This window comes from Oreochromis niloticus, linkage group LG22 (genome assembly GCF_001858045.2).
Source record: "Oreochromis niloticus isolate F11D_XX linkage group LG22, O_niloticus_UMD_NMBU, whole genome shotgun sequence".
Taxonomy (NCBI): domain Eukaryota; kingdom Metazoa; phylum Chordata; class Actinopteri; order Cichliformes; family Cichlidae; genus Oreochromis; species Oreochromis niloticus.
Window position 1 is genome coordinate 31,822,139 of NC_031985.2, and position 23,182 is coordinate 31,845,320.

The window sequence follows — 23,182 nt, forward strand, 5'->3', positions numbered from 1 at the left end:
TGTGTGTTTTCAGGTTTTTATTTAATGATGAACAAAACTTTTACAGTTGAGTGTTCCCAAAGTGGTAAAGGCGACAGTGGTTCAGGGGGTTGGGACGCTCATCTTGTAACCAGAAGGTTGCCGGTTCGTTGCCCAGCTCTGTCTGTCTTGGTCGTTGTGTCCTTCACCCTACCTACTGCCTGCTGGTGATGGCCAGAGGGGCCGATGACGCGATATGGCAGCCTCGCTTCTGTCAGTCTGCCCCAGAGCTGCAACTGCAGCTTGCCTCCACCAGTGCATGAATGAATAGTGGAATTGTAAAGCACTTTGAGGGCCTCTAACATCCATCATTATTATTATTAAGAAAACATAAAGGATACAACAATCCGTTAAAGGACTGTGAGAACATGGAGAGATGGAACAATCATAATTGTACAAATAAAAAAATACATACACAATAATAAAAAAGATATATAAAATAATTTTTAAAATGAGCTATTAAGACCACTTTTCACCACATTATCTATAACGGTGGGAAAAGCTAATTTGTCAAGAAAACTATTTTTGGGAGAAATCACTTTGACTTTCAGATGTCTACAGCGTTTCATAAAACTGTTAAAAAAGCCTCATTTGTTTATATACAAAGACGCAATTAAAGTCACCTCCTACTATGATGTTGTAACTGTTATGACTGGACAAAGTAGTGAAAAGCTTAGTGAAATAAATCCTCGCCATCCCAATCTGGAGCGTATACTGATTTTAAAATAACGGCAGTTGAGAACGAGTGACCCCGAACTATTACAAAACGCCTTGCTGGGTCTGAAATTATTTCCTTTGACTGAAAAAGCACATCTTTATGTACCAAAATCGCAGCGCCCCTGGCTTTAGCAGTAAAATTGGAATGGAAAATCTAACCAACTCACTTTTGTTTTTTGAGTTTTATCTGACCATGTTTCAGATGTGTTTCCTGGAGAAAGGCAACATCCACGTTTAACTGACGAAGATTATCGTCATTTTTTTGTCTCTTCACCATATTATTAACACATTTTTCATTTAAAGAGACAAAAGTGATTTTTGCTTTGTCTGCGTATATTCACCGTATGGACATTATGAGTGCTAATATCTCACGGAGAACTGGAATCAAGGTAATGTGGAAGAATGACTGCGAATGACTCAATATCATAGGAGCATTAACAAAAAAATGAACTGAAAAATGATTCTGTAGGCTTTTGCAGTCTGTAGTCAGACCCACTAAACACTTTATACCTCCTTGAACTAAGTTATTAACATGAATGAATGAACTAAAGACACAACAGTCACTTATGGAATGAAACATATAATATATCGAAATCCAAAATATTGAGAGAGACAATCATCTCTGCTCACTGAGTTTATGATAGGTCCTCTCCTGCGCCGGTGTTGTGCCAAAAAGTGATTGTCTGCCAGAAAGTGATTGCCGTCCGCGGGAGCGCGTGCAGCCGCTTAAAGCTGCAGCGCCCGGATTACTTGCGTTGACAGCTACTTCCGTGCAACTGATATAACGTGGAAAAAAACCCAAACACATTTACACCTTTGTTATTAGGCAAAGGTATGCATTTATGGAACTTTAACGTGTCTTGTAACCGAATTATGACGCTTGTCAGAAGGTTGCTTTCAGTGTGTAGCGCAGTCACAAATGACTACACGCATCACGGTGGAATAATTAATGCCTACAGGTTTAGTATGTCTACTTGCGTTGTTCATATTTTTTTATAAGACTGTCGAATAGTAGTTAAAACAATAAAGACCTATTGTGCCAGTATCACCATGACTCTTTCTTGTTTGTTCAGAATAACGGCTGAGAACATGCCATTTTCAACCTGCCAAAAAGTGATTGCCGCCTATATCTTGTCACTGAAACAATATTTCTGCTTCAAACTTGACTGATATCATTCAGAAGGATCATATGTGACACATTATATCCCAAATAGTCTCTAAGCAGGGGCGATTTTAGCCCATTTTTGGGGGTGCTTCAGCACCCCCAAAATGAATCAAAGCATCCCCAAAGATTTCTTACTTTTTTTGGACAATATTTGCTGCTTGTGTGACACACTGCTAAAAATATAAAAACCATACAGTAAATGGTTGAGACATAACATTTTAACAACAAAAGTATAGATAACCCCCCCCCAAAATGGTTTGTTCCAGCTCGCCTCTCCCCTACTCTGGCTCTAGCGCTGTTGCTGCCAGAGCGAAAATCAGCGACATTTGACCGTCCTGTTGCTCCCATTGAAATGTATACAGCCTATTTAAAATCTGAAACTTAAAATTGTCCGTAGCCTACTGTTGTTACCGCTGTCCTGTTTGAAATGGATACTAACTAGCTAGGGATGGGTATCGTTTAGGTTTTATCCGATACCGGTGCCAAACCGGTACTTTTGAAACGGTGCCGGTGCTTAAACGGTGCTCAAACCGGTGCTTAAAGAATCGAGAACACAAAATTGGTCCAAAAACCTCTCATGTTCAGCTTTTTTTTTGTAAAAAGATAACAATGTTAGCCTTTTCTGTAGCTATAGGGCATATATGGTATCACTCTTGGCTGGAAGAAGTGCTTAAACAATGGAAAAAAACACAAACTTTGTCCAAAAACCTCTCATGTTTAGCTGTTTTTTTTGTAAAAAGATAACAATGTTAGCCTTTTCTGCAGCTATAGGGCATATATGGTATCACTCTTGGCTGGAAGCAGTGCTTAAACAATGGAAAAAACACAAACTTTGTCCAAAAACCTCTCATGTTTAACTGTTTTCCACTTTTTCTTTGGTCATTTTAGCCTTTTTGGCCAGGGTGAAGGGAGTATCTGCCATCAAACAAGAAGACAGCCGCATGTAACTATGAAGGTGTTTGCTAGTTCACCTTACATGCATTAATGTAATAATGTGGTTAGCGTACTCAACGTTAATTACACACGAACAACATGAAGCTACTCACGCAGAGGAGAACGGCGACTGCTGCCATCATCATCCGTCATCATTTCTGCTACACTGGCAGGGCTAGGGGCCAGGACTCTCCTCTTCGGGTTTTTGGGGGATGTTGCTAACTCCGGGTCCAATAACAGGCACCACACCCGCAGTAGATGTGCATGGTGTGAGGTCTCGCTGCAAGCTATCAAACACGGCGCATTTCTCAGCTTTAAAAAAAACGCTATGTGTCGCCAGGTGTTTTATCACATTTGAGGTGTTACCTCCTTTGACAGTATCACAGTATCAGCTTAAAGCACTTGTTGCAGGCTGCTGAGTTTGCATCTTTTGCTGTGAAGTACAGCCAGACTTTTGACCGCTTAGCCTTGGGCATTTTTAATCTGTAGCTCTGCTCTAAAAGAACGTACGTACCTGGCCCCGCCTACTATCCTCGGAAACGTAAAATGATTGGCTAGAATTGGCTCAGGAAAAAAAAAGCACCGAAATAAAGCACCGAAATGTGCGCTGCTTTTCGGTCTGGTTACTACCGTTTATGTCAGAACCGGTGCCATAATGGCATCGGACACCGGTACCCATCCCTATAACTAGCTAACTGACTGAATGCCCATTAACCTTATAACTCCTGTTGTGTGTGTTTGTGTGTGTGTGTGTGTGTGTGTGTGTGTGTGTGTGTGTGTGTGTGTGTGTGTTTGTGTACAGAGAGACAGCCAGGTTCATAATGGATATAAAGAAGTTTTTTCAAAAAAAGGAGCCACATTCAGGTAAAAGTGTAAAATCAAATGATCCGTCAATAAAGGATAATGTTGGATCAGTGTTTCAATATTTATATCTTTTATTAGATGTTCATGTGGTTTGGTTATTTGCCTTTTGGTTGAAAGTACACTGAGAGAGGACTTTTTGTTAGTGATCTTAATAGTATTTTTTTCATATTAATGTAATTTTTCATCTAATTGAATACAATCTATTTGTGTATGATTGTCAGTCCAAAGAGGGAGAGAGGAAAGAGGGGAACGTGAGGAGAAAGTACAAGGTCAGGAAGAACCAGGTAAGAAAACAGACAGGGAGCAGTGACAGGCAAAAGAGAAGCTGTTAAACTGACAAAGAGAAAAAACCTGATTTTACTCATACAATCAGGAAGATGCGTTCTCCCTATATTAAAGCTGCTATACAGAATCTGCAAAACAAACTGGGTTGAAACATTTTTGACCCTCTTTAACAACATTCCAACATAACATTATCATTGCTTGGGGAGATTAAAATTAATGATATATATTTTTATGTGGTTCAGCCACAACTCTACTAAAACCTCAGCCAGTAATAGGTAGGCTAACTTTTGGACCGTCCAGTTGTCTGTATGACTGTCGCAGTACGTACATCACATTTGCGCACTATCAGAAAGTGCCAAACAGCACCACCTCACTGGTGGAGTGAGGAGCTGTAAAGAGAAGCAGAGTGCTCTGTTTATATTCTAAAAATGTTTTAAGCTGGCTTGTTTCAAAGATTCTGTACTGCAGCTTTAAATGTTTTCCAAAAGCACACATACACTTATCAGTGTTTCTCAAACTTTTTACAGTGTGTACCACCTGATAAAAATGTCAAGCTCTCCCAAGTACCACTATGAAAGCATGAAACTCATAAATCTTACAACACAAAATGATTATTATTAAATTAGTAAAATTAGTATCTGCAGTAAAGATTTTTATTTGTAATAATTTATTCTGTTTTGGGAGTGTTTTTTATGTATCTGTATTATATTATACATACACATTAAAAGTGAATCTCTGTCCAAAAAATGCACTCAGTTTACTTCTTACTCACTATGAGCATCATTTGTCACGGTCCTGAGCCTGCCGACTCAGTGTTTTGTGTTTCCTTATGCTTTTGTTCATTCCGAGTATGTATTCTGTTGTGATTTGCCATTTGTTAGGTTTCTGTTCTTTGCCTGCCTGCCCCCACTTCTCTGTGTTCCCTCCGTCTGTCTATGGTGTCACACTGTCTGCTTGTGTATCTGTCTGTTTAGTTCAGTGTCTTGTCTGGTTCTGTGTCTGAGTTTCCTGTTTTATTGTGAAGGTCTCCGTCTGATGTGAGTGTGTTCTATTTACGTTTCCCCTGTCCCGTCAGCTCTGAGTTCTCCCAGCTGTGTTGCCCTCCTGTTTCTCATCCCCTGATTACTGGTGTGTGTATTTAAGCCCTGTGTGTTCTCATGCCTGTTGCCGGTTCGTCTGTGTTCCACGGTGTCATGTTCCTCGTCTGCGTCTCTCTGCCTCTCATCCCTTTTGGTATCTTCTCAGGTTTGTTATTTAGTTTTCCCAGTTTAGGTTTCTGTAGTTATTGTCCTCCCGCATTGCCTGTTTTGCCACCACTCCACTTTGTAAATAAACGTCACTAGCATTATCATCCACTGCTTGCATTTTGGGTCCTTTCTCCCTCCAACACCACACGGCTCGCCTCGGCAGCCGTGACATCATTCATTATTCTCCCCCAGTAATTAAGCTTAGGATATGTATTTTTTTTTTTTTATTCCAATCCATTCTTCTTTTGCAGCATTTAAATAACCTTTATCAGATTTGATGGTTTTGTTACAGACAAAAAAAGTGTTTTGCTTTTCTTTCACAATTGTGGGGATTAAATTGTGTTAAAATGTACAAAACAGTAATGTCATGTTTTGAGACGAGGACCCAGGCACAGAGAGACTTGATGAATTTAAGAATCATATGATTTAAGAAAGAAATTTGCAGACTTGCACAGAGATGGTAAAATTATGATGACTGATAACGGAGATGAAGACAACAGATGATGACGACAGGGAGAAACACGGGGCAGTCAGAGAGAACTTGGGACAACTGGAGACATTTAAGGATGCAAGGACTGACAGAGACAGGGAAGAAGTCTCATTGTGACGTGTAAATTTTATCTTGCCTGGCTGGGCAGCTCTCTGGGTGCTCAGCACCCCCAAAGCTCTAATCCTAGAATCGCCCCTGTCTCTAAGAAATGCTTAATAACTTTTAAATGATCATTAATACCCATAACATGCCATTTTCATCTTGCCAAAAAGTGATTGTGGACTATAACTTGTCACTGAAATACTATTTCTGCTTCAAACTTGCTGGAAGTCATTCAGAAGGGTCATATGTGACATATTATATCCCAAACAGTCTCTAAGAAATGCTGAATAACTTTTAAATGATCATTAATACCCATAATATACCATTTTTATGTTGCCAAAAAGTGATTGTGGACTATATCTTGTCACTGAAACAATATTTCTGCTTCAAACTTGTTGGGTGTCATCCAAAAGGGTTATATGTGACATATTATATCTCAAACAGTCTCTAAGGAGTGCTGAATAACTTTTAAAGGATCATTAACATTGATAATATGCCATTTTCAGCCTGCCAAAAAGTGATTGTGGCCTATATCTTGTCACTGAAACAATATTTCTGCTTCAAACTTGTTGGGTATCATCCGAAAGGGGTATATGTGACATATTATATCTCAAACAGTCTCTAAGGAGTGCTGAATAACTTTTAAAGGATCATTAATACCCATAATATGCCATTTTCAGCCTGCCAAAAAGTGATTGTGGTCTCTAACTTGTCACTGAAACAATATTTCTGCTTCAAACTTGCTGGGTATCATCCAGAAAGGTTACATGTGACGCATAGGAGCCCAAACAGTCCTTTATAACTGCTGAATAACTTTTGAAAGAACATTAATACCGATAATATGTCATTTTCAACCTGCCAAAAAGTGATTGCCGCCTATATCTTGTCAGCGAAACAATATTTATTACGCACATAATGACATGACATTTCTTTTTAAAAATGAAAATAAACACTTTATAGATTGTATACATTGTCTTATCTAAATATAAGGAGAATTTGACGTTTTTGAATGTTTTCATTCATGCTTTCATAAAATATTTCGGATGTTTTAGAATATTATTTTTTCGTTTCCCTTTAAAAAATGTTTTTCCGATTTAAATTTACTCAACATCCTGTTGTGTTGCTTAGAGCTCAATTGGTAGGCCTAAAGTGCTTCAATTAGCAGAGTGTAAGCAAAGCCTTACAGAGTCATGGACCCCACTCTTTATGCCGATATCCTGTCGTTTAAAACCAATGGAACCTTGCCCTAGTGGGTTTTCCACCACACAAAAGTGTAATTTTTGTCGAAAGGCAAAGAACTTTGAGGTTCAAGGTGAGTTTGTCGAATGTTTTATGTAATTTTTAGCTTTCCACTGTTTGCCAAATTTGAGTTTAATTAACAGCTGCACACAACAGCGAACAAAAGTAGGGCATCCTAGTTACGTCTCTTGAGGAATACATAATATTTGTCCTAAAACATGTATAGTGTGTGTTCTAATTCCCAAGTGACCAACATCATCACCATCACCGCCATTACTAGGTGTGACGGTGTTGTAACTAGTACTGGCTAGCATTAGAAGTTCATAGTGTTTACAACTTAATTCTGTTTGAAAAATTACAATGGGGATTTTGTTAATGACACCAACAAGATATTATTGTTGTCTTGTAATTTTTCTAAAATGAAAAACATAATTTGAAAAAAAGGGAAAATTTAGAAAAAAAAAAAAAAAGCAATTTATATCGTGAGGTCACGTGTTCTGTTCGTGTGTTGTTTTTTATTTTTCTGTGCTAATAATACACGTGTCAGCAATACAACAGTTGCTCCCCCTTAATGAAGTTTTTAATTTCAAGTAAACAGAAAAATGCCCTGCTTTTGATTTTTAAATGCGTGCATTAGCTCATAACTGTAATTCATAATGAACTATGGTGTGTTATTCAGGAAATATTTATAATTAACCATTAACTCTTTGGTGTGGTACATTGATATTGTGGAAATAATTCTATTTACACATAAACATCATGTGTTTTTGACCATGTTGCAGTACTGTAATAATTCCACATTTATGACTATATTATAGCTGATTAAAACTACTCATGTATTTCTTTGATTTCTTACAGATGGCGAGTTGTACTACATAAGGTACAAAGGCACAAATCGCTGCATTAAGGCAAAAGTGCTGTGTGGGCCCGACAAAGCCAATGAAGTTTTCCTTGACTTTCATCCCAGCAGTGGTGGTTCGCACTGTGGCCAGACTAAAACAAGAGAAGCAATCTCAAAAAGATTTTATTGGCCTGGAATGTCAGAGGACATACATTTATGGGTCTGTATACAACTTGATTATACATGCATATTGTTTGTCTTGCAAAATGTCCTTCATTGTCTTAAATTTCAAGTTAACAAGTGTACTAGTTAGCTGTCGATGTCTTATACGTTTTGTATCAGAAAAAAATTAAAAGTCTTTTTATTGACATTTATAGGATTTAAATAATTATACTGATTATATTATAATAATATTATTTTATTTATTTTGCCCTCCTTTCAGGTGACTCAGTGTCTGGCATGCCAGGCCAGCAGTGTCATCATTAAAAAGGAGGTGGAGTACAAACCGATACAGGTAAACATTTTAGGTGTATTTTTTCCTGTAAATAGTTTGTGACATAATACATAAGATAAAAAACATTGATTAAAATTCAAATTACTATATTGAAAATAAGGAATTGCTAATGATTTCTGTGTTTAATAGGTCAACCAGCCATTTGAGCTTATTGGAATGGATTTAATTGGTCCATTAAAAATTACTTCAAATAACAACCAGTACATATGTGTACTTATTGACTACTTGATAAAATGGCCCCAGGCATATCCGTTGAAGTCCAAAAGCGCTGAAGAGGTAGCAAAATGCATTCTGAAGTTCTTTTACCAGTTTGAAGCACCGAAGCGCATTCTAACGGACCAGGGGAAGGAGTTTGTGAATGAAGTAAGTAAGAAACTCCTAAAATCCATTACTCAGTTAGAATTGAATTAACTGTCAAGCAAAGTGTCATCTTGTTTTACTAGTGTAATGTGGTTATTTCTTTATGAATTCAGATCAACCGAAATGTTTGCAAAATCCTAAACATTCAAAGGAGTCTCTGTGCCCCATATCACCCACAGACAAATGGGTTGGTAGAAAGGATGAATGGGACCATACAGAGGTATAATGTTATTTACGCATTTCATATGTTTATATTTTTAATTTGGTTTTCCTTCATATCCCAATAACTGCTTTGTTATTTAATTTTGTAGAGCACTTTCCAAGTTGGTAAATGAAAAGCCAGAGGAATGGGACAAACATTTGGATGCTGTCATATTTGGCCTGAGAACCAAGCCCCATATGACCACTAAGTACTCACCCTTTTTTTTAATGTTTGATAGAGAGGCGAGGTACCCTACTCAAATCCCAGATGAATACAGAGTAAGTTATTTTAAAAAACATTGTTGGATTAAATACATAAGACTTTAAATTTCTTTTCTTCTTTTTTTTTTTAGATTTTCATATAATAACACATCCCTTTTTCTACATCTTACAGGTGGACAGCAGTGTGGAGGACATTTTGTCTGTTGAAGAGGCAACAGAAGAAATTCTTAAGCTGGATGAAGTCCTTCAGAATGCTATTTCCAATAGCAAAAAAACACAGTCAACATATCAAAACAAAAATAAAGGCAGACCTAGTCCGAGTTTTACAGTCGGCATGAAAGTGTGGAGGATGAACACGAGGAGCCAGCAGAGGAAAGGGGGCAAGTTAGATCGAAATTACCTCGGCCCATACACAATTGCTGCGATAGATGGAAAAAGTGTGGATCTTTTGGACAGCAAAGGTGTGACAATACCAAAAATTAACATTGATCATTTAATGGTGTTCACAGAGGAACAGCCAAGAATTCCACATAAGTTGTCTAATGCTTCTTCTTCTGAGCCATCCACCACTACCACATCCACAGTCGGGCCCCCAACCACCACGTCCACCTGTGAAACATCCACCACCACGTCAGCCTCTAAACCATCCACCACCACGTCCACCTCTGAAACATCCACCATCACGTCAACCCATGAACCATCCACCACCACGTCCACCTGTGAAACATCCACCACCACATCAGCCTCTGAACCATCCACCACCACATCAGCCTCTGAACCATCCACCACCACGTCAACCTCTGAAACTTCCACCACCATGTCCACACCTGGGTCAGACACCAATGCATTGTCCAGTGCTGCTCTGGGCATGATGCATGCCTCCACTGCCTCTGTAAAATCCACAGTAGACCCCTCGATCATCAAGAGTGTGTTTATTCATTTTAAGAATTTCAGCTCCCAAACAGAAAAAAAACAAACTAAAAACCAGCAATAAACAATTTAAACATAAAAAATCAAAAAGAAAGAACAATACAGTATCCACATCTGAACCAAAGAGTAAAACAGTGAAATGTGGATTATTAAATATTAGGTCTCTCTCCTCCAAGTCTCTGTTAGTACATGACTTAATAATTGATCAACAAATCGAATTACTCTGCCTTACAGAAACCTGGTTGCAGCAGGATGATTATGTTAGTTTAAATGAATCAACACCCCCGAGTCATTCTAACTACCAGAAACCTCGAAGCACAGGCCGAGGGGGTGGTGTGGCAGCAATTTTTCACACCAGCCTATTAATTAACGAAAGACCAAGACAGACTTTTAATTCATTTGAAAGCCTGATGCTTAGCCTCGTCCACCCCAGCTGTAAAACTCAGAAACCAGTCTTACTTGTTATCATATATCATCCACCTGGGCCTTACACAGAGTTTCTCTCTGATTTCTCAGACTTTTTATCTGATTTAGTGCTCAGCTCAGATAAAATAATTATTGTGGGTGATTTTAACATCCATGTAGATGCTAAAAATGACAGCCTCAATATGGCATTTAATCTGTTATTAGACTCAATTGGCTTCTCTCAAAATGTAAAAGAACCCACCCACCACTTTAATCACACTCTAGATCTTGTTTTAACATATGGCATAGAAACTGAACATTTAACAGTGTTTCCTGAAAACCCTCTGCTGTCTGATCATTTCCTGATAACATTTACATTTACAATAATTGATTACACAGCAGTGGAGAGTAGACTTTATCAAAGTAGATGTCTTTCTGAAAGCGCTGTAACTAAGTTTAAGAATATAATCCACCCACTGTTATCATCTTCAATGCCCTGTACCAACATAGAGCAGAGCAGCTACCTGAACGCTACTCCAACAGAGGTCGATTATCTTGTTAATAATTTTACCTCCTCACTACGTACGACTCTGGATACTGTAGCTCCTGTGAAAACTAAGGCCTCAAATCCGAAGTACCTGACTCCGTGGTATAATTCTCAAACACGTCGCCTAAAGCAGATGACTCATAAGCTGGAGAGGAAATGGCGTGTCACAAATTTAGAGGCTCATCATTTAGCCTGGAGAAATAGTTTGCTGCTTTATAAGAAAGCCCTCCGCAAAGCCAGAACATCTTACTATTCATCACTGATTGACGAAAATAAGAACAACCCCAGGTTTCTCTTCAGCACTGTAACCAGGCTGACAAAAAGTCAGAGCTCTACTGAGCCAACCATCCCTTTAACGTTAACTAGTAATGACTTCATGAACTTCTTCACAAATAAAATTTTTATCATTAGAGAAAAAATTACCAATAATCATCCCACAGATGTAATATTATCTACAGCTACTTTTAGTACCATCGATGTTAAGTTAGACTCTTTTTCTCCAATTGATCTTTCTGAGTTAACTTCAATAATTAATTCCTCCAAACCATCAACGTGTCTTTTAGACCCCATTCCTACAAAACTACTCAAAGAAGTCCTGCCATTAATTAATTCTTCAATCTTAAATATGATCAACCTATCTCTAATAATTGGCTATGTACCACAGGCCTTCAAGATGGCTGTAGTTAAACCTTTACTCAAAAAGCCATCTCTAGACCCAGCAGTCTTAGCTAATTATAGGCCAATCTCCAACCTTCCTTTCATATCAAAAATCCTTGAAAGAGTAGTTGTCAAACAGCTAACAGATCATCTGCAGAGAAATGGTTTATTTGAAGAGTTTCAGTCAGGTTTCAGCAGAGATGGGCAGTAACGCGTTACTTGTAACGCGTTACTCTAATCTGATTACTTTTTTCAAGTAACGAGTAATGTAAGGGATTACCATTGCAAAAACGGTAATTAGATTACCGTTACTTTCCCGTAGGAACGCTGCGTTACTGCGTTACTAAAACCGTGATTCTTTGCAAGAATGTCTCATGACAGTGACGTAAGCGAGTGCGACGTTCGTGACAACAACTGTTCACAGATCAACAATGGATAATATATCAAGTACGGGAGAGAGTATGAGCATGCAGCGTTTAAAGCGTGGAAGTACTGACCTTATTTTGAGTTTGATTCCATAAAAAGTGACAAAAACATTAGTGTCCATTGTGCGTGGTAAGAAAACTTCTTTTTACAGCGAAAAAAACCCCTAAACTTCCAAGCAAGCACCGAATGCGCTACGACTGTAATGGGCAATTCACAGAGAAACTCGCGGATTCTTCCACTGACCGCCGCGGCACACCTGCACCAGGGCAAACCTCCGCCTACCCCACTCCTGCTTTACAGGTGAAAATAGAGCAACAGGACCGCTAGTCTTTGATTTTATTTATTTTCTGCTGTGTTTTACTTGCATCTATTTGAAAGAGTGAGTGTAAACACAAAAAAATATTTTATTTTATGTGCTGGAATGTGCAGAAAATAGGTTTAAATGTTAAACAAATTTCTTCCAGTCAGAGAATGTTGCATATAATTAAGTTTTTGCTTGATGCATAAAGTTAAAAGATTTAACGTTTTAAAAAGAGACGTTTCCATTTGATTACATTTTGTATGATGGATTATGCAGAAAAAGTAGAATTGGGCTGAAAGATCTATCGCTTTATCACCTATTCAGGTTGTAAATTGTGTTTTTAAAAAGTAACTAAGTAACTAAGTAATTAATTACTTTTGAAAATAAGTAATCAGTAAAGTAACGGGATTACTTTTGGGGGGAGGTAATCAGTAATTAGTAACTGATTACTTTTTTCAAGTAACTTGACCAACACTGGGTTTCAGAGCTCATCACAGCACAGAAACAGCTTTAGTGAAGGTTACAAATGATCTTCTTATGGCCTCTGACAGTGGACTCATCTCTGTGCTTGTCCTGCTAGACCTCAGTGCTGCGTTCGATACTGTTGACCATAATATCCTATTAGAGCGATTAGAACATGCTGTAGGTATTACAGGTACTGTACTGCAGTGGTTTGTATCATATCTATCTAATAGACTCCAATTTGTACATGTAAATGGAGAGTCCTCTTCACCCACTAAGGTCAATTATGGAGTTCCACAGGGTTCAGTGCTAGGACCAATTCTATTTACATTATACATGCTTCCCTTAGGCAGCATCATTAGAAGACATAGCATAAATTTTCACTGCTATGCAGATGACACGCAGCTCTATCTATCCATGAAGCCAGGTAACACACACCAATTAGTTAAACTGCAGGAATGCCTTAAAGACATAAAGACCTGGATGGCCTCTAACTTTCTGCTTTTTAATTCAGATAAAAATGAGGTTATTGTACTCGGCCCTGAAAATCTTAGAAAATGGTATCTAACCAGATTCTTACTCTGGATGGCATTACCTTGGCCTCCGGTAATGCTGTGAGGAACCTTGGAGTAATTATTGACCAGGACATAACCTTCAACGCACATATTAAACAAATATGTAAGACTGCTTTCTTCCATTTGCGCAACATCTCTAAAATTAGAAATATCCTGTCTCAGAGTGATGCTGAAAAACTAGTTCATGCATTTATTACTTCCAGGCTGGACTACTGTAATTCTTTATTATCAGGATGTCCTAAAAACTCGCTGAAAAGTCTTCAGCTAATCCAAAATGCTGCAGCAAGAGTCCTGACAGGGACTAGAAAGAGAGAGCATATTTCTCCTGTTTTGGCTTCCCTTCATTGGCTTCCTGTTAAATCCAGAATTGAATTCAAAATCCTGCTCCTCACATACAAGGTCTTAAATAATCAGGCCCCATCTTATCTTAATGACCTTGTAGTACCATATCACCCTATTAGAGCACTTCACTCTCGCACTGCAGGCTTACTTGTTGTTCCTAGAGTATTTAAAAGTAGAATGGGAGGGAGAGCCTTCAGTTTTCAGGCCCCTCTTCTGTGGAACCAGCTCCCAGTTTGGATTCAGGAGACAGACACTATCTCTACTTTCATGATTAGGCTTAAAACTTTCCTTTTTGCTAAAGCATATAGTTAGGGCTGGACCAGGTGACCCTGAATCCTCCCTTAGTTATGCTGCAATAGACGTAGGCTGCCAGGGATTCCCATGATGCATTGAGTTTTTCCTTTCCAGTCACCTTTCTCACTCACTATGTGTTAATAGACCTCTCTGCATCGAATCATATCTGTTATTAATCTCTGTCTCTCTTCCACAGCATGTCTTTATCCTGTTTTCCTTCTCTCACCCCAACCGGTCGCAGCAGATGGCCCCACCCCTCCCTGAGCCTGGTTTTGCTGGAGGTTTCTTCCTGTTAAAAGGGAGTTTTTCCTTCCCACTGTCGCCAAAGTGCTTGCTCATAGGGGGTCATATGATTGTTGGGTTTTTCTCTGTATGTATTATTGTGCGATCTACTGTACAATATAAAGCGCCTTGAGGCGACTTCTGTTGTGATTTGGCGCTATATAAATAAAATTGAATTGAATTGAATTGAAGAAGTGCTAAAATTATTGGCGTTTTCGGAATAGCATTTACTGACTACGTAGTCTTTAACTGTTGATGCAGAATGTTTATGAGTTGTGGGCTCATGTATTCAAAAGTTCTGTCTATCGTGTAGTCGTAAAACAAGATTGATGAACAGTAACATACAGCTGAATAGCCCTGAGGATGTGTTCCTTAAACCTGGAACACTAATGTGCAGTTAGGTAATACTGTCACTGTCACTTTTGCATTAGTCTAAATCACAAAGCATTCTGAAATATTCATAAAATATTTAACTTAATGTGCAAACTGACATGTAATAACCTAAGGAACACTAAAACTGATCTAATATTATCTTCTTCTAGTCAGCTGAATTATTATACAAAAATTTAGAGTTGTTGTTGTTTTTTTGTTTTTTTTTTGGGTGGGGGGGTATTTTTTTGTTCTAAGGTCCATCCAAATACAACATTATTTTTTGTAAACACTTCACAGATGTGACAGATGCGTCGGAGGGAAATAAGACGTATGTCCTCCTGTCAAAAATCGGACCATACAAGATATTCTTTAATGACATTTACAATACAGCTCCCTAAAGGGAACTAGAAAGTGAGGTAAAGTGACATTTCTTTCTTTCTTTTTTTTATGCTTACTGTTTCCAACAAAAAAATTTTGTAGCATAACTAACTTTATTAAATTTATTTAAAAATTTAAATCAATTATTGTGAATCTCTTGTTGTAATTCCAGGTTATTAATGCTTATCTGACTGTCTTGGTAAGCAAATTCAACCAAGACAGTGCTGAAAGAGCATTTGTGGTTGACACCTATGAAATGACACGGGTATGGAAGCGGAATAAGCCAAAAATTAAGGTATTAAACAATATTCTCTCATTAAGTTGTCCTTAAAAGCTTTGTAATATGTATTATCAGTGAGGTGGGTCTATTTAAGTTGTTTTTTTAATGTGTTACAGATTGACCCAGTCTTCTACAAGTACAGTGGCTTGCAAAAGTATTCGGCCCCCTTGAACTTTCCCACATTTTGTCACATTACAGCCACAAACATGAATCAATTTTATTGGAATTCCAGGTGAAAGACCAATACAAAGTGGTGTACACATGAGAAGTGGAACGAAAATCATACATGATTCCAAACATTTTTTACAAATAAATAACTGAAAAGTGGGGTGTGCGTAATTATTCAGCCCCTTTGGTCTGAGTGCAGTCAGTTGCCCATAGACATTGCCTGATGAGTGCTAATGACTAAATAGAGTGCACCTGTGTGTAATCTAATGTCAGTACAAATACAGCTGCTCTGTGACAGCCTCAGAGGTTGTCTAAGAGAATATTGGGAGCAACTACAACATGAAGTCCAAAGAACACACCAGACAGGTCAGGGATAAAGTTATTGAGAAATTTAAAGCAGGCTTAGGCTACAAAAAGATTTCCCAAGCCTTGAACATCCCACAGAGCACTGTTCAAGCAATCATTCAGAAATGGAAGGAGTATGGCACAACTGTAAACCTACCAAGACAAGGCCGTCCACCTAAACTCACAGGCCGAACAAGGAGAGCGCTGATCAGAAATGCAGCCAAGAGGCCCATGGTGACTCTGGACGAGCTGCAGAGATCTACAGCTCAGGTGGGCGAATCTGTCCATAGGACAACTATTAGTCGTGCACTGCACAAAGCTGGCCTTTATGGAAGACTGGCAAGAAGAAAGCCATTGTTAACAGAAAACCATAAGAAGTCCCGTTTGCAGTTTGCCACAAGCCATGTGGGGGACACAGCAAACATGTGGAAGAAGGTGCTCTGGTCAGATGAGACCAAAATGGAACTTTTTGGCCAAAATGCAAAACGCTATGTGTGGCGGAAAACTAACACTGCACATCACTCTGAACACACCATCCCCACTGTCAGATATGGTGGTGGCAGCATCATGCTCTGGGGGTGCTTCTCTTCAGCAGGGACAGGGAAGCTGGTCAGAGTTGATGGAAAGATGGATGGAGCCAAATACAGGGCGATCTTGGAAGAAAACCTCTTGGAGTCTGCAAAAGACTTGAGACTGGGGCGGAGGTTCACCTTCCAGCAGGACAACGACCCTAAACATAAAGCCAGGGCAACAATGGAATGGTTTAAAACAAAACATATCCATGTGTTAGAATGGCCCAGTCAAAGTCCAGATCTAAATCCAATCGAGAATCTGTGGCAAGATCTGAAAACTGCTGTTCACAAACGCTGTCCATGTAATCTGACTGAGCTGGAGCTGTTTTGCAAAGAAGAATGGGCAAGGATTTCAGTCTCTAGATGTGCAAAGCTGGTAGAGACATACCCTAAAAGACTGGCAGCTGGAATTGCAGCAAAAGGTGGTTCTACAAAGTATTGACTCAGGGGGCTGAATAATTACGCACACCCCACTTTGCAGTTATTTATTTGTAAAAAATGTTTGGAATCATGTATGATTTTCGTTCCACTTCTCACGTGTACACCACTTTGTATTGGTCTTTCACGTGGAATTCCAATAAAATTGATTCATGTTTGTGGCTGTAATGTGACAAAATGTGGAAAAGTTCAAGGGGGCCGAATACTTTTGCAAGCCACTGTATATTTTGGGAGTTGTCAATGAAGGTCATCACTGGATGCTGGTGGTAATAATTTTTTCATACTTCATGGTCATTTGCGTATAGACTAGTGGGTGACAAATTACAAGAAAAATATAAATACATTTTAAAACATTCTCCAAGTTGGACAATTGGAGAATCGTTTGCAATTAAGACAAGACACAATGTAGAAGAGCATATTACTAAGACATTGTATGTCTTTTTAAAATTTATTTCTCACCCATCTTGATCTTATGTTCAAGCATCAATTAAGTAGTGCATTCATGTGCCTTGCGAGACACAAGTACATCATCAATTTTATTTATTTGTAACTCTAGTCCTTCAACATTTAGGTGATCAAACCTGGAGAAAAGAGAAGCGTGTTTCTCGATCCACTTGGTGAAAGCCAAAGGAGAGTCAAAAATGCCAGGACATTTCAAGGTAAATTTGTCTCTGCATATATGTTAACACAATGTAAATCCAGTAGAAGAGAAACATTTAAAACTCAGAAAGTGACATTATAAGTTACCTTAAAATTGTAGTAGTTGCAATGATCTTTAAAATAATCTGTCTAATGCATCCTCATCTCACATTTCGGAGCTGCTGGATGTTGCCAAATATACACAATCTGACACATTCCGTTTATTTTTAAGTCTTTGATGTAGAAGTTATACGCTCAAAGACAATCATTTTTTAAAATATATTTTAAAAAGTATGAATTCCAAGCATATTACTTTATTGTATTCAACAGTCTTGTTGAAATATCACAAATCTCTCAATTAGAAAACTCAACTTTTTCTGTTTCGGAGCACTGCACCTTCTGTGTATACAGATGGCTTATGTAATTACATTTGTAAGTTATGCCTCATTTAATCGAAAACACAGTTTGCTGGGATCCTGGGTCTCTCGACCCAGTGTTTTGAGTTGTCTTGTGTCCCTGTGATTTTGTATTATGGCTTATGTTCAAAGCTCACTTTGTAACTCCGAGTTTATTCTATAGAGAAAAATGTCATATTTTGGGGTTGTTGGATTATGTTTGGTTCCCAGATTATTTAGTAATTTCCTCCTGTGTAGCTGTCCTCTGTGTATCCCGCTGTATGACTGTTTATGTAGTTAGGTAAGTTCTTGTGCCTTGTTTCCCCTGCTTGTGTTTTCTTCCACGTTTCCCCAGCCCGTTATGTCTGTCCTCCCTCATGCTCTCTCTCCCCCTCCTATCTGCATAAGGTCCCAGTCTTGGGTCACTATTTTCATTTCAGTGTCCTCCCTGTCTTGTTATGTGTAATTGTTCCCATCTGTAGTCCCCGTACGTTCACACATCCCTCATTACCTTCTGTGTATTTATGTCTGGATATCTCTCTGTTCTGTGTGGCGTCATTGATGCGAGCGTTTCCTTGTGTTTTCCCTGTGTCTTAGCTTTAGTTCATCCCAGTGAAGTTATTGGATCGCCGCTTGCCTTTCAGTGTTTTAAAGTTTACCCCGTGTGTTGTGAGTCCAGCGTTCGGGTCCTCGCCTGCCTACACACAGCTGCTTCTCAAATGTCATTCTTTCTTCCTTCATTTGCAGTATTTATACATTTGATATAACCGTTTATGCTTGAAATTTTAATGTTATTTTTTAGAAGTAAAGTTCATGTTTTAACGCACTAATTTTTATCTTGTTATTCTTTCAGCTGATTCATGTGGGGGTCAACACTTTGGATCATCTGCCTATATCTCATACTATCCCTACATACTTATCTGTCACACCAACCCTCTGCATTCGCTTCTTTACCTCTCTTCTGAATTGTCTGTTGCTTTGGATGTTTAACCCCAAGTTAAATTCATAACTCGCCATCACTACCTCTACGCCTTACACCTACCAAGCAGTCATTCACACAAGAAAATTTGTCTTACTGTCATTTGTCTTCTCTCCAGGGCACCTCCACCCTCCAGGCTGTCTTTTAAAACATTAAAATTTTTGGTGGATTTTTAATTTCTATTCTCACAACCGATCACAATGTCATCTTTGAACATGACTCAATGGAGATTCCTGCCTAACCTTATCTGTAAACCTAGAACCAAACATCAACATGGCAAAGAAGAACGGGCTCTGACACAATCAGTGATGTAATCCCACTGTCTTTCTCTTTACCAGTCATAGTGCGTACATTGAAATTCCCTATTCTGACCCCCACAGTAATGCATGTCTTTCTGTTACCGCCCCACTGGCACGCTGCCCCGGAACATATATTCCCCTTCTCTTCCTCTGTGTTTACCCAACTGTAGCACAGTTTCCACCTTCTGGTCAACAACACTGGTGTTTTTTTTTTTCTAATTTGGCCAAGATGTCCACTGGATGTCCTTCCCCTGGCTTGTACCAGTACCCCACACGCACCTTACATGTCTAAGTTTAACATGTAAATCGTTTATACAGAACAACTTATTAATCCTTACTACATATGTCTTTCAGGTTTGAGACACAGAGGGCTTAATGCATCAAGATGGGCATGCGACACACTGCCTCATCCTATTCAACAGGATGCAACTTCATGTGGTGCCTACGTATTGAAGGTATGTGTAAGAGCATGACTGAAATAAACATAATGTTAGCTTTTGAATAAAAGGCATGCAGAATCTGCAGCAATAAAGACCAGCTCTTGGACCACAAATTATGATAAATTATATGATCAAATATACATATTTTTCACAATTACTTACATTAATTACCATATGTCAATGGCCATGAGGTTGACTTCATAACTACTTACATGGTATAAAAGTAAACATTTATAAGATTTCAGCTTTCAATATTTTCTGTTCTGAGTATGTAACCGTCTATAGACTTCAATTTTCCTTTTGAACTTCCTCAATTCCTGGTGCGAGATGCTCTATTGCCATCCCTGGTTGTAAATGGTCAGTTATGTCGTGTTTATGTAGTCCCCCTACCAGCTGTAGCAGTCAATGCATTCTCTGGTATCATTCTCTGGTATGTATCAGCTAGACAATTTGTCCCAGAGAACTGCCACTCACTAAATTAATTGTGTTTTTGCAACCATTCTGTTGTCAGATGTTTGTGTGAAAATCTCAGTAGATCATTAGTTCCACAAATGCTCAGCCCAGCCTATCTGCAAGTAACAACAATGCTACGCTCTAATTCAATTCAGTCTACTTTTTTCCCATGCTGATGCTCAATGACAACCTCCGAAGTTCATTTTGACCTTGTCTACATGCCGCAATGCATGTCTGCCATGTGACTGGCACGTAATTAGGTATTTCTGTTAACGAGCATCCTTTTAGGTGTAACTAATAAATTGTCCAGTAAGTGTATATGCATATGTCAGCTACGATGTCTGAACATTTAGCATAAAGCTTTGTCTTTGACTTAGAATTAATCTTGTATTTTCGATTTCTCATATTATATAAAAAAATATGTTAAGTCTTGTGTTAGTAATGTCAGTTAGGAATTACTTGATTGATTGATTGATTAATACTTTATTTATCCTGAAGGAAACTACTTGAGTGTTATGTTAGTTAATGTTATCATCTATATCCCATTGTGTAAGCCAGTTCTTGTCATGTAGTTAGTATGACATGTATTTCTTGTCTGTGTTTCATGTTGTCAAGCCTCCTTTGTTGGTTCGTGTCATGTCTGCATCTTGTTATGCTTGCTGCTTTACTTTGACAGTCCTGTGCTTCTTTCTTCTTAGTGTTTAATTTTACTCTTCTACTGTGATGTCATAATTTTCATTTCATTTAGCTGTTTCCCTATATGTTTCCAATTTCCATGATCACCTCCTGTCTGTATCTCAGACCTTTTTCTTCCTTTGTTTTGCTGTCAAGTCATCTGTGTATTTTACCTTCACGTCTCATCACAATACTCATTGTAGTCATCATAGATAAGATAAGATAGGATAGCATAGGACAGGGTGCTCACACTTTTTCCGCATGTGAGCTACTTATAAAATGACCAAGTCAAAATGATCTACCCACTACAAAAATCCAAAACATATACTTATTTATAAATATATTGAGGATTCTTTATATCTACAATGTATATACATGCATAACCGCAATATCCAATATTTCACAACACAATTAACTATGTAAATTTTTTGTCATTACCTGAGTTTACTCTGATGACTTGCACTGAATTGAATCAGCCAGGGATGCATAGTCCGGACAGTAGCTGCTGATGGCCAGCCTCAAACACACTTCCAAATGTTCATCAGTCATGGTGGAACGGTACTTGGACTTAATGATCTTCATGTGGGAAAATGATGACTCACATAAATAAGTGGAGCCGAATAATGCAGTCAAAGAGGCAGCACATTTCCTCATGTTGGGGTACTTTACTTCTGTGAGTAAGTTCCAGAACTGTCCATGATCTCTGGACTTCAGCTCAATGTCGGCTTGTAGTGTCAAAATCTCATCTTCCACTCCAGAAGAGTTCAGGTGAAATAGTTTTGCAATTTTTGATGCGAGTGAATCGACCTCAGCATCTTCCCGAAAAGGATAGCACATGAAGGTAGCGACTGGCTCGAGCAAAGAAAAGTCTTGAAAGCGTTTGTCAAACTCTGACAGACAATTGTCAATATGCTCTGTGTAGCGTGCACTGTCAAGTTGCAAACAGGCCATCCCTTGCATCTCCAGCTCTGACGCCAGGTTTTGAAAGTTTATCAAATCATGGCGCTGCAGCTTTAAAGAGAGATGTTGCATCTTTCGTTTGAAAGCATTAACTGAGCTGATCATGTTGATCACTGTTTTGTCTTTTCCTTGCAGCTCTAGATTAAGGTCATTCAACATGTTTGTCAGATCGATTAAAAATGCCAAGTCTAACAGCCACTGACCGTCATTAAGTTGCATGTATTCTGCTTGTCCAGCTACACGGAAAAACTCCTTAATCTCCGGACAGAGCTCTCGAAATCTTTGCAGGAATTTCCCTCGACTAAGCCACCTCACGTCAGTGTGTAGCAACAACTCAGAGTGGTCGCAGTCAGCCTTCTCCAGATGTGCACGAAATAACCGTCTTTGAAGAGATCTGGCGCGAATAGAACAGGCGATCTTCGTTGCAACATTCATGATCTCCTTCATGTTGAGCATTTTAGCGCATAACGCTTGTTGGTGGATTATGCAATGGTAATTTAGGAAGTCCGGGAAGCATCGTCCTGCCTGCACTTGGCAATAACTCCATTCAAGCGGCCAACCATTGCGGGTGCTCCATCTGTGGTAATAGACACCAATTTGTACACTGGGAGCTGGGTTTTCTCGATAAAGTTTTAAACGACTGAAATATGTCCTCTCCTCGCGTCTGTTCTTTCATGGGCAGGACTGTTAATAGCTCTTCTTTTGCAGTGATATCAGTAAACACCATACGAATGAAAATGCACACCTGGGCTGTGTCACTCACGTCCGTAGATTCGTCCAACTGCAGTGAGAACACTGGCAATCTCTGATGTCCTTCCAAAGTTGCTGGGTTAAATCCTCCGCCATGGCTTCACAGCGCCGTGTAACTGTACTTCTTGACAGCTGGAGAGCTTTGATCGAAGATGTTATTTCTGCCTTATTTTTAAAGTCTCGGAACAATGAGTCAGCTGCTTCAACGAATGCCTCTTTTACCATCTCTCCATCTTGAAAAGACTTCTTGTTTTTAACGATGATGTGACTCACCCGGACGATGCTTTGGTGGCGGCTTTCGCTTTTGAAGTTTGTTGTGTGAAAAATGACTGCTGTCCGGACAACTGGGATTTTAGTTCCTTCACCTTTTTCTTTCTTAGCTCGCTTTTCGGCGGGAATGTAGTGTCGTATTTTCCGTGAACAGTTCGAAAATGCCGCTCCACATTTCCCTTCTTTGGCATTGCGATGGTAGCCTGGCAGATTATGGAACGCCAGGACTGCCATAATGAATTACTTAAATACACCATTAAATAATAATTAAATGTGGCAATAATTAATTAAAATGGGAATTAATTAATTAAATAAATAGTTATGACACATGTAATTAATTAATTATTGAC

At 38.8% G+C, this 23,182-nt stretch overlaps 1 protein-coding gene across 6 annotated transcripts in view; it reads right to left on the reverse strand.

Moving 5' to 3' along the window:
- The window catches only part of LOC109196691 (general transcription factor II-I repeat domain-containing protein 2A-like), a 35,877-nt gene extending 13,560 nt beyond the window's left edge, over nt 1-22,317 (reverse strand). For 5 of the 6 annotated variants that reach the window (XR_002058105.1, XR_002058106.1, XR_003216083.1 and 2 more), the window contains exon 1: nt 21,291-22,317. Coding sequence is in view for 1 of the 6 variants with exons in the window: in XM_019351128.1 (XP_019206673.1) it covers nt 21,297-22,268 (972 nt within the window). In the remaining 5 variants the exon portion in view is untranslated. Of the gene's footprint in view, nt 1-3,100; nt 3,121-21,290 lie in introns of those variants that run through there. The other variant, XM_019351128.1, reaches the window with a different exon arrangement.
- Between the last annotated feature and the right edge of the window lie 865 nt (nt 22,318-23,182).